We start from the raw sequence: 12522 nt of genomic DNA, 5'->3' as shown, positions 1-12522 counted from the left end.
ACCACAATTTATCATCCACTTATCAATGACTAGATGTTCAGATAAAAATAGATAACATATAACTTATTCATCGAAAATATGGCAAAATGCATATTAAAATATAGAAAAAATGTAATCATAATCCATTATATATATATATATATATATAAAATTTATTGGTAATAAATAGAGAAATGGCAATAAAGATTTTTAAAAAGAGAGTTTGTAAAAAATAAAAGAAAAAAAAAAGAGAGAAAGAGAGAGAGAGGGCAAAATAGTTTTTCTTCTTACTTTTCCATCATAGTTGGAAGGCAAAATAGTACTAAAAAAGTGGACACCTAAGCAAAAGAACTTGAAAAAGTATTGAAAATATGTGTTTTTGTAAGAGATTTCTCATAACATAGGTGTGGGTGCTATTATCTCTTTTACATATCATAGTTGGTGTTGTTACGGTTGCTTCCACTGAAAGAATCCTCTCTCGCATGATATCTTTGGACAGTGGATATTTGAGACCTAAAAGAATGCGTAGACATGAACAACAAAGTTAAAGACAAATGATACCTTCTATAAACAATAGACTTTTTTTATGTTCTTATTTACTTGCGTTTGTGTGGCCTGTAAGCCTTCTTCTTGACTTGATGGGGTCTCCTTGATGGGGTTTTTAGTCATCTTCTTTGTTGTGTTCTCTGCAACATTTCCGAGATGACAAACCAAAATATGCATAGTTAAAAAAGAGATGAATCTGTAAGGAGTATCACAAAAATCACTGAAAACTCAGTCCAACAACAAAAACAAACAAATTTGGGCCTTGAAAAAATGATCAAGCCCACTACAGTTTGCTTACTCACCTTGGTCTCCAACCGTAACAAGGAAAATGTGTTCACTCCATGTGTTCTGCAATGTACGGACTCGACACCAACTACAGCTCACACTATGGTCCAAACAAGGAACCGATTCTCTGCTCTTGCTTCACCAATCTTGTGCAACTGATGGAGACACTTGTCAGAAATCTACCTACCTTTGTAATCATTAGGTTATCATGTCTTCTCCTATAAAAAGACAAATGATGTAATCTGAAAATAATTAATGAAGAAATATCTTTCAACCGCTCTTTCTCTGTTTTTAACCTAGAACTTCAGCTCTTGCTTTCAAGTTATATATCATACCATGACTTCAGCTAGATCGTGAAGGTGTGCTAGTGTAAGCAAATTTAGGGACATAGTTGTTTGACAGTTCTGTCAATGCTTACCAATTGGGCTGTGAATTGTTTTTTTTTTTTTTTTTTTGCCACAATACTGTATTCTTGTTTCCTTCTCATGTTTTTCTCTTTTGCACACTATCTCACATTATTTTACAATTATTTTATGAAAATTAAATTAAATTATGAACCATAATCTTTGTGGCACATTTCTGTTGGTCATGTGATTTGTGCTTTAATTATATGAATAAAATTATTATCTGAAATCCAAGATCTGTAATAGTTTAATACTTATAATTTATCTAATTCAAAATTTTATATCATTTTTTCTGTATTTTGATGGTTTCCTAAATATTTATAGTGTTAGGAAAAAGGCAATATAAATTGTGAATAATGAGAAATAGGATTTATAAGTATTTAACAAAATTTAACTAATAGTTGGTATAAATTAATAGATTAGTAAAAACATGCAAAATAGATTAGTAAAAAACAATCAAAGAAGAGCTTGAACTTCATCATATTCACATTTTAGTTAAATCGTTAAAGAATTTGTCAAATTGCTCAAAATATTAATTCCCTACTAACACTATGCTCAAAATATTAATTCCCTACTAACACTAGCAAACATGCAAAATAACACAAGTTTAGCAAAAAAAAAATAACACTATCATTATGACACATGTTTTGTAGAAATATATTTTCCAATTAAAGGTTTGTATAGTTAGGAGTTTTCTATTTTAATTTTGTAAATTAATTAAGAAGTTATAATTTTGTTATTTAATTTTCTTTATTTCCAATTTTCCTTTATTTCTATTAAGTTGTTGACCAAAAAAAGAGTAAGTAGCTAATTGGGGGTTATTGGTTTGAGATTTGAATAAAATTTTAAAGATTTTAAATATAATGTAGAATATGTTGGTATTAAATCAAGATTTTGTTAAACTATGTTAAAGTTTAGTATTATTAGTTCGTGATTTGTAAAAAGTCATTTAAAATCTTAACAAATCTGTGTTATTGGATTCAGACTTTTATAAAGTCATTAAAAGTTTTGTGTTATTCAATTAAAACAAAAAAATCTTGGATTGTTAATAAATTTAATTATTATATTATTGGTTCATGTTCCACCAAAAAAAATGTTATTAGTTCATGATTTTAGACACTTTCTTTACAAAATAAAGTCATTGTAAGTATTACCAAAATACATGGATTGTTTGGATCACTTTACAAGACTTTAGAAAACCAATCAACAAAACTCTCTAGCAATCTTTAAAAATCTTTCACTTATTCACTTTTAATGATTTTGTTGAACTTTTCAAATAATCTTTATAAATTAGAATCTAATAACTCCCCCCTAGTTTTCATAGATATCTCTTTAGTTGATGATATTGTTACCATATTCTTTAAGTCAAATGATTCCCTAATTAATAGATATAAATTTCGTATCTCTATAGATTGATCTACTGCCAAAATAAGCAAAATGTGATTAATTCATATTCTCATTTCTGTATTTATATATTTTGTTTTACATAGATGTGTTAGAGAGACAAAAAGAATTTGAGAAAAAAAAATGAAAGAACATATCTTTTGTCAGTTTCTAGTCGTAATGATGTTGTTGTCAGCATCTCAAATTCAGGGAGAGCGATGTCATGATGCAGGCATAGAAGGTCTGAGGGCATGTGCATATTCTATCTACAAGAGGCTGCCAACTCCGCCAAGACCATCTGAAGCTTGTTGCACTCAAGTCCGCCTCGCCGGAATGAATGCGTTTGCGAAGCTATCAGTACTAAAGTAATCGAAGACGCCATTGATATAAAAAAGTTCGTCAATGTCGCTGCTGCTTGTGGCAGTCCTCTTGCTCCTGGTTCACAATGCGGAAGTAAGTCCCAGCTTAGCCTACTTGTTTTTTTTTTGCCGGTCTATCTAACTTACTATACCATGCCTTTGATTTACTTGTGTTTTTTTTCTCCGCAGGATTCCAAGTTCCCGCCCCGGTGGCATGATGAGACATCATGACTGAGTTATATTGAGAATCTACTACAGTTTGTTGTAACTTATTGGAAAAATAAAGTGTATTAAATGCACGAATAATTTGAGACCGCTCCTGTTTTTCTTAAAAAAATCATATTGTTAATAATCAATATTCATAAACACGTATGGGTCAATCAAATTAAATTTTAAAATAATACTTGTACAGTAAAATTACAAATTAGGTATACAATTTATTAGCCGGCTACTAACAAATCCGAGAAAAACACGAGTAAGGTTGTGAGGATATGATGAGCCAAATTTGGTGGTTCTAATTAGAAGGATGAACCAAATTTGGTGGTTCAAAATAGCTCAATCCTAATTAGAGCCAAGCTGGTTTGGGCCGGATTACTAACACTAACCCACATTATTCCAATTCTCTATGGGCCAAGCCAGTTTATCTCTAGTTGGGAATAAATTTTGTTATTATTTTTTTCACATTTGTTTTTTTTAAATCTAATGTTAAATTATATTCAAATGAAAATAGACATTTTACATCAGCTGTACAACCTGTTTGTCTCACATTTTGTGTACTTTCTATAAAAAAGAAAAGACCATAACATTAGTGTGACCTAGTTGCAAACCAAACCTGAATGAGGGAGCCATCCTTATCAAGCATGGTACCGACCCTATTATGAACATTTTTATCAATGAATTTCACCAGCTTTTCCACTGATGATTGTGGTTCCCCATGGCGCCTATCGTTCCACACTTGTTGTTACATGTTACGTTGTTAGCTAGTACCGTTTGAGATTATAGCTAGTGTATTTTACATTTTACCTTTACTGGGATCGGGTGTCAGATGTTCCCGCCACATGCCATATCTCCAGAGAAGGTGTGAATGTGATGGCGAAAATTGTATCATAGCTGGCATGCCTTGTTATGATTCGACCAACTAAGGTAATGATGATTTTCGCGTATGAATACTTATGACACGCGTAGACTTGCGATAACTGCACTCATGATATATAGTTTCAATTCTTTTTAGCTATGATTTTTTTTTCATTAATAGCTTAGAAATATCACTCTTAAGCGTTTACAAGAGTACAAACCCTAGCTTCTCTATAAACCTTACCTGGTCGGCACAGATAACTTTTGTTCGGAGCACAATGAGAATCTTCTGAACAAATACACAGCCCTTCCAATGCACAACCTGGCTTCACAATCGTCACGTTTCCTTTTAACCCAAAAATCTGATCAGTCCATTCTGTAGAAAACAACCCTGACGGATCCAATCTCTCCTTTATTTTCAAAAACGCATTTGCGTTTTTGTATTTTCTAATGGCACCATCAAAAGCTACGTTCCTGTTCTTCCCCCAATGAGGCAAGGCGTTGTATTTCAATATGGCTATTTGCTCGATCTCTTCCATGTAATCCTCATAGAGACGTGGTGTCAAAGGATCATCTTTGCTTCTGTAGTAAGTTAGGTCAAAGTCTAAAGCTTTTTCTTCTTTCCCTAGATAAGCAGTAGAGGATGTGACATAGCGGACTAGAACACCATTGTTGAGTTCTAGGCCGCAGAGAGATTTTGGCTCAATCTTCACAAGTGCTTTGATGTCGTTGATGAAATCTTTGACATGTGTGAGAGAAACACTTAATGCTGTTTGGTAAAAAAAATCGCCTTTAATGCGTGGATCCCACGGACAAGCCGTAATCAGTCCGTTATGATAACTATCTAGACACGCACCGGAAGACATCATACGGTCTTGGCGTCCGATGACCGGATAGCCTGTAAATAGAAAGCCTGCCATGGAAATAAAGTGAATATATAATAGATGTGTAAAATAGTTAGAAAAAATCTGATATACAAGATCATTCGATCAAGAGAGAGTACCATTGTTAGTTAACCCGTATGAGATTTTAAACAAAAAAGACGTTAATGTCTTTGCTCTCGCACACTTGTTGTTTGCCTCACCCGAAGACTCGTCGCTCTCCTCTTCATTTCATATCATGAACCAAAAGCATATAAAATAAAGAAATATATTATAACTATATACAAATTATATATATGAGTGAAGTGATAAATGAAAAAAAAAGAAACCTAACGATCTGGTGAAGGCTAAAATCAGAGAGAGTTGTGAACGGAATGGGAAAAAATTGAACAAGCCATTGCCTGAAACACAAACATTGGCCGGAATCCGATCATCAATTCGGTACAGCACTTTGCCTTGGCTTGGTAACCATATGAAATCCGCAAACTCATGTTTTTCCCCAAATGTCACGGCTTGATCTCCAAAATCAGTGTCATTTATCATCACATATGTCAACGATCTCTTGAACATCGGTTGCAACTTGAAAGTTACCTTCCCAAAAACATACGATTGACAAGCAAACGTTATAAATTTTTTAGAATTTTCGAGTTTCGTTACTATATAATAGAAAACAAAAGTTTAAAACGGGTCAGGTTTTAAACCAGGTCTGTCCAGCCATAAATTTATTATATTCGAACGAGTGCACTGACTTTGGCGATAGGACTTTTACATGTGACTAATCCATTTCGATTAATCAAAATTTGAAAATTACTGAAAATAAAAATATGCATAATATCACCTACAATGTCGCAATATACTTCAAACGCTCACACTAATTGTGGCGTTAAGGATGTGCCGTAACCTTAGTAGATCGGTGATATGTAGACAGTAGACTTTTATATTTATTTTTGGATCCTTGACAATATAGATACGCTTTAATTATAAACGATTAAAGCAGCTAATAAGTGATCTATATATACCTGAGAGATAACTCCAAGAACGCCTAAAGAAACTTTGGCTGCGTTAAACTCTTCAGGATTCATAGCCTCACTAAGAACCCAAACTTTTGCATACCCTTCAGAAACAGAACCGGGGCTCACCATTCTTATCTCGGTCACGTAATCATGAACCGCACTTCCTTTACCCCACAGTGAACTTCCGTGAGCACCGGTCCCCATCATTCCTCCAACTGTAAGTCCCCACCAATACGGTGCGTATGGCAAAGCTAACTCCAACTTAGCCGCTTCTTTGATCAGTTGCCTTAACGTCACGCCGCTCTCAACCGTCAAAGTCTTGGCATCAGGGTTGGTTCGCACCACGTTGTTTAGAAACTTGGTGCTTATGAGAATCCCGTCCTTGCCGTCAGTACAAACCAGCTTGGGGATGCTGTGAGAGTACCGAGTCACGACCCGCATTTTCTGGCCACCTCTAGTTGCTGCAGCAACCGCAGAGACCAGTTCAGCTTCGGTTCTTGGGTACTCCACCTTTGCCGCTTCACATATAGAACGGTCAGGAAAGGCTCCGTACGAGTTCGTCACTGTGCATATCGTGTTTCCGGACTCACAGTTGACAGGATCATGCGGTGGAGTTGAGAAAACAAATGTGAAAAAGCAAAATATCAAACTTAGCCAAAAAGCCATGTTGTAAGAAACTTTTCAAGACTAATTGGAAGGGATTGGGAAGCCTCTCATGATCTCGTCTCTATATTACTCTTAGTGTCAACCATTCAGTATATCACCACATGGTATTATTAAATAGATATTAAGAGCCGACATGTGGCTATATGAGCTTTTGTGCTATGGTACGTAACAGTTTTAAGTTTCAACATATCATCACATGGTATTATTAAATAGATATTAAGAGCTGACATGGAATCGGCTATATGGCGAGCTTTTGTGGTATGTTTACATAACAGTTTTTTTCATGGCTCTAATGGTGACAGCTTATTTGATAGTGTGAAATAAACAATTTAACAGTACAGGTTAACTGTGGTTCATGCAGAAAATATATATTATTGGAACAATTGCGATTTATAATGAATAAACAGTACAAAATCATATTTAATTGATGAAAAAATAGATATTAAAAGCTGACCTGTAATTTGAGCTTTTGTGGTATATGGTAGATAACATCATCACATTCTCAAAATAATTTTTCCATAGACAAAAGAGATAAAATCATTAAATGAAATTCAGAGAAGAACTTAATTATTTAGACATTGGACCTAGCTAGCTATATTATTAGGCTTTTAATTACATAACATATATAGTACTCTTTAGAACATGATATGTAATTGACTTTAAACCGGATTTACATCCATAGAATACATAGACCTCTATTAATTATTTGAGTTTTTATGGGTAAAAGAAATGACAAAAATTTCTCGTTAAGCTACTACACCTGATGAAATTGAACTTTACCACAAAACACCTCATCTAACTTTAAGCCTTAAAAAATACGATTGTATAAAAATTAAAAAAAATAGGAGCTAGCCTTTTGTAGACTCTCTATTAACTATGCATATTTTTATGGCTAAAATAAATTAAACGGGTTTCACATTCTTGATTGTCTACAATTTTGAATTTTACTAATAATCTTCTAAGCACATCACCAGTTCACATTAGAGAATGATAAATAAATCAAATTATGAAGCGGATGTGGATCCATATCTAATATTAACGAGAATGTAAGAAACCATCATATATATCTTTTGTTTTTTTTTTTTTTTTGGTATGAACCAAACGATGCTGTTTAGAGATGACTCAATTAGAATGTGACAAAGGTTCAAAAGCTCTGTATTTCACTAGAAGAAGAAAATTCACAAACCTCTGTATCTCTCTCTTAATCTGTATTTAGTCAAAATACACATAACACAATCTAGTTTTCACTTTTCAAATTGTATATATTAAAGGGAAGAAAAAAACCAAGTGATCAATTACAATGTGAATTAACATCATGCTTCAATAACCTTCTACACCTCTTCAACCTTCTTCAGTTCTTCAACTTTCTTCAATCCATTCTTAGGCATTTCGTCAATAATAGTAATTACTGCTTTCTGAACAGTAGGGACAAGTAAGGCCTCTTCTTCTGTTGCCTGAAGAGGCTCTAAGGAATCTACAATGTCCCTCATTAAAGGCCGAGCCTTCGGGTTTCGGTTCAAGCAATGGTAAGCTAGCATTGCAGCCTTTTGAACCGCTTTTACCGGGTATTCACAGTTCATTCTTGGGTCTACAATGTTCAAGACTTTCTTCTTCTCCTTCAATAATGGAAGAGCCCAATCTATGAGGTTTTGCTCACGCGTAGGCCGTGACTTATCTAATGATTTTCTTCCTGTTAGAAGCTCTAACAGAACCACACCGAAGCTATATACATCACTCCCCGGTGTCAAATGACCTGTCACCAAGACATCATCAGAAAGAATCCAAATACCACAAAGTCATTGTGTTGTCCTTTTAAGTTTTAAATAGCTATAGTAGAAGCTGTGACAAGATGCAGAGTACATTCTAGAAACGTGTGATTTGCAAGTTTGGCAGACTGTATTACTCACCTGTCATGATGTATTCAGGAGCTGCATAGCCATAAGTTCCCATTATACGAGTGGAAACATGCGATTTATCTCCTACAGGACCGTCTTTGGCAAGTCCAAAATCAGATAGTTTGGCATTGTATTCCTGGTACAACAACAATATGAAACCTCCACGTACAATTATGTCAACAGACAACTAGACAAGAGAAGGGCTTTGATCTAATACTACTACTAACCATATCTAGAAGAATGTTGGAGGTTTTGAAATCGCGATAAATGACTGGTTTCTTTGCTTCGTGTAGAAAGGCAAGTCCTTTCGCTGCTCCGAAAGCAATCTTCATTCTAATTCCCCATGGAAGAGGAAGCAAAACTCCTACCAAGAAGAGATACACATAACTTAGACTTCCTTATCAATTCAAGAAGACAAATGAGTTTAAGAACTCTAAAAACTCACTTGAGAAAAGATTGTTCTCCACGCTACCACGAGCCATGTACTCATAGATTAGCACCCTGTGACTATCCTCACAGCAATAACCAATCAATTTCACTAAGTTTGGATGTGAAAGCTGCCCCAAGAATATCACCTCTGCCTAAACACAACATGGATAGATAAGAATTTCAGAGACCTCTGCTGCAAACTAAGGACCCATTTTGACCTCAAACTGTTATAGAGCTATGAATAAAGCTTAACCAAGAACTCTAACCAGTTGAGAACCTTGGAAGACAAGCAAAAAGACAGAGAGAGAGACTAACCAGCCATTCTCTGTGACCCTGAAAGCTATTATCGCCGTCGTGAACTTTGACGGCAACAGGTAGTGGTTGAGGAACATCTTGATCATCCAAATCCTCTTTTATAAAACCTTTATAAACACTTCCGAATCCACCACCACCAAGAACTCTGTCTTGTCTGAAATTATCTGTGATGTTTTTAAGCTCATCGTATGTGAAAGCTATCAAAGGATTCGCTGCTGAGTCACGTCTTAGATCCTCAACTTCTTTTGGGTTTGATGGCAGCTTATGAACTTCCTTAATATGCTTATCTTCTACTGCTGGACTCTGTTCTTTTGGTGACTCTACATATAGTTTCACACAAAAAGAGACAACAAAGAAACCAATGTTTGTTAAGTTTTACTTTGATTCTTCTAGGGGTCCAAAAATCCAAGAACGTAGAATAATATAATTTAAAATGAGACTTTGACCAATTTAGAAGAAAACAAAAAGAGAGAGATAAAATGGAAGGAGACTAAAGAAGAAAGAATCAGTAAGTCAAAATTCTCAACAAATGAGTCCAAACTTATAGAATAGAGAGAAAACGAATCTTAGCTTACCAATAAACACCCAAACTTACCTAATTGAAAAAGTTTCGAACCCAAAAAAAACAAAAAAAAGTCTCAAAAGGGGAATATAAACAGAGCATAATCAGGCGTTATAACCGATAGATTTTTCTGAGTTTGCTCAAGATTTTTTTCGGATAAAAACCCTTAAGTAAATCTTGTAATTTTCAGCCATAACAGTAACATAAAAGAGAAAAAAAAAAACAAAATAAGAAGGAGAAGAGGGTACAAAGGAAACCTGATTTAGCGTTTGCAGAGACTCTGTGGTTTAAGGGCTCAAAGCTACACCAACAGTTTCCCATTTATTCCCCAAACAACACACACAGAGTGACAAATATATATATATATATATATATATATAGATAGATAGATTACTAAATTTATCAAGAAATGAAAAAAAGGAAAAAACCCAGCTATAATATGGAAGTTACAAATTCATGCCCAAAAAGAAAACATAAGCTCTCAATTTCTCTTCTTGGAATTTTTTGTTCTGTTTTTTTTCTTCTTTTTCTTGGTTTCTTTCTTTGTTTCTCTCTTAACTCTTTTTCCAAGAACCAAAACAAAAGGTAAAGACTAAAAGAGATGATGAAAGAGAGAGACACACACACTAAGGAAATGTTTTGTTTCTCCTTTTAGAGAGAGAGAGAGAAGGGAGATTCGTCGGGGGCAATGATGGGAAGAGACTAGAGGTGGGAGAGAAAGAGGTCTTTGGCTATGGCGGAGATGGGCCCTCAACTTCTCTCTCTCTCTCTTTTTCCACTGACAAATCAAAACAGAAACTCTCATTCAGAGAAAAAAAAAAAAAAAAAAAAACGATAAAGACATCAGTCTACTCTGGTCTGTTTTTTCTTTTGGCCCGGTCCGGTTCGGTTATCATTCCTATTTCTGGTTTAGATTTCGTTTCCGATAAACCAAATCCTAATCTCTTTCGATTCACTGTTATTATACTAGGGCTTCAAGATTGATAATCAAACAATTCGATTTTGTAAAATCAACAGATTTTGGTTGACGTCAATATTGATTGAACCAAAAAAAATAAAAACCAAATTGATTGGGTTTAATAGTGCGCATGAATGAAGCTCTTTTTGAAAACCACAACTCTCTTTTATTTGGTTCCTTCTTTTTATTTTTATTTTTGTTTGTTTTATCAGATCGCTTTCTTTTTGTCTAAGCGTGCGCCTTTGCCTTTTTCCAATTCTTTTTTTTTCCTTTTTCCAATTCTTTCTTATTGTTCTTTTCATTAGTATTATATTTTTTTTGGTTTATTGATTTGTGTTCACATTTCAGTTTAATCGAATACAATGTGTTTAGTGCATAATCTCACAAAGTGGCTCAACATGTTTAATATCCGCTAATTTCTTCAAAAACAGATGTGCTCATTGGTCATTTACCCATTAGTGACTCACAAAGTAGAGCTGTCGACAAACTTATATTTTCCTTAAACAAATAATAAGAAAACCCCAATCCATTATTATATCAAAACTTTTTACTATGCATTAGGGCCTTTTTAAAAAACAAAATTCTCGCTTTCAAATACTGTATGTAATAAGTTTGGAAAAGTAGTTATTTGTGTAAATATTAAATGTAAACAGAAAAAGATACAGTATTGTCTAAAATTTTTAACTGTTTGTATACTTGAATGGTGTATCCCCTATTTAACGATTTATACTGTTACTTAGAGATTATACATTTTTCCTTGTCAAACAATGTTTATCTACAAAATATATTACCTCGTAGAATTGGAACAAGAGGATTAGTGGATCAATTAGCATCAAGCCATCAACTAGCATATAATTAGATGAAATATCTTGTAGACACCTTACCTAATATTTACTAATTAGGTTTTACCCGGTGCTACACCACGGATCTATTATTTTGTTGATATATATACTGTTAACGGTTGTAGGTAGAGTTTTGTATAAACTCTTGATTCGCAAGTTGAGAATATACATTTTACGATTTGTTAGTTATGATTTAGGAATGAATGTTTATGATATGACATATTCTTATTATGATTCTCAATTGATATTATTGGATTAATAATGTACATTTAAAGCTAATAAGATCTTACCAAATATGTAATCGTTTGTTAAACGCAAATTAGATATTTCCTAAGATGTATTCATCTTGAATTAGTTGCTATATTATAGGGATGTGATTGAGGATGAGATTACATAATTTGGGTTATCAATTCTTTTTGTCAAACTCGGTCCTAAAAATTTGGCATACAAATTAGATATTTCCTAAGATAGAATGAGCATTAATTGGATGTAAATAATTATGCTATGGATTAAAAACCGGCCCAAAATATTCGGAAATCTTAAGGAGGATCCAGATAATTGAATCGGTTATAATTTTAATTAAAAACCCGACCGAAGTTGGCAAAAAGTGATGACACCTATTGTACTCCAAAAATGTATTTCGAGCTCTATATATGGATATACTTGTTTGGTTATCAATATCAATTTTTAATATATATCCGTTTATAAATCACATTATATGCTAAAAAAATCTAAAATTTTATTAACTTCATCTATTAAATAGTAATTAAAATAATTAAATATAAGATTTAATAGGAATGAAAGAAGAATTATATTTTAATCTAACATATTGATTTAAATTAGATAGATATATTTTAGGAAATTAATATTATCAAATAAGGAAATGATTGTGTTGGTTGTAAAGATTGTAGAAAATTTAGTTGAGACTTGT

At 33.5% G+C, this 12522-nt stretch overlaps 2 protein-coding genes, 1 long non-coding RNA gene and 1 pseudogene across 4 annotated transcripts; 1 reads left to right on the top strand and 3 right to left on the bottom strand.

The window, feature by feature from the left end:
* Positions 1–271: 271 nt before the first annotated feature.
* LOC147935482 (uncharacterized) lies at positions 272–1441 on the bottom strand. Its single transcript, XR_015571108.1, has 3 exons — positions 828–1441; positions 580–665; positions 272–492 (listed from the first exon to the last, which is right to left on the bottom strand). It is a non-coding gene; the product is annotated as an uncharacterized LOC147935482 (long non-coding RNA).
* Positions 1442–2604: 1163 nt separating this feature from the next.
* Positions 2605–3174, top strand: LOC104726194 (uncharacterized; annotated as a pseudogene). Its single transcript, XR_015571414.1, has 2 exons — positions 2605–3050; positions 3146–3174. The product of XR_015571414.1 is annotated as an uncharacterized LOC104726194 (transcript).
* A 969-nt stretch (positions 3175–4143) lies between these two features.
* LOC104726193 (putative L-gulonolactone oxidase 4) lies at positions 4144–6713 on the bottom strand. Its single transcript, XM_087475952.1, has 4 exons — positions 5931–6713; positions 5241–5502; positions 5034–5135; positions 4144–4943 (listed from the first exon to the last, which is right to left on the bottom strand). Exons 1-4 carry the CDS (start codon positions 6588–6590, stop codon positions 4228–4230), a joined length of 1740 nt encoding a protein of 579 aa, XP_087332078.1. The 5' UTR covers positions 6591–6713; the 3' UTR covers positions 4144–4227.
* Positions 6714–7731: 1018 nt separating this feature from the next.
* On the bottom strand, positions 7732–10484 carry LOC104726192 (putative serine/threonine-protein kinase PBL16). The gene is given in 7 exon segments (XM_010444997.3): positions 7732–7924; positions 7926–8343; positions 8498–8621; positions 8713–8849; positions 8931–9066; positions 9230–9549; positions 10049–10484. Coding segments are annotated over 7 exon segments (1242 nt in total). The 5' UTR covers positions 10113–10484; the 3' UTR covers positions 7732–7881.
* Between the last annotated feature and the right edge of the window lie 2038 nt (positions 10485–12522).

Source organism: Camelina sativa, chromosome 11 (genome assembly GCF_030686135.1).
Source record: "Camelina sativa cultivar CO46 ecotype springtype chromosome 11, ASM3068613v1".
Classification (NCBI taxonomy): Eukaryota; Viridiplantae; Streptophyta; class Magnoliopsida; order Brassicales; family Brassicaceae; genus Camelina; species Camelina sativa.
Note: the sequence above shows the minus strand (reverse complement) of the source record. Positions and strands in the feature narration are given on the sequence as shown.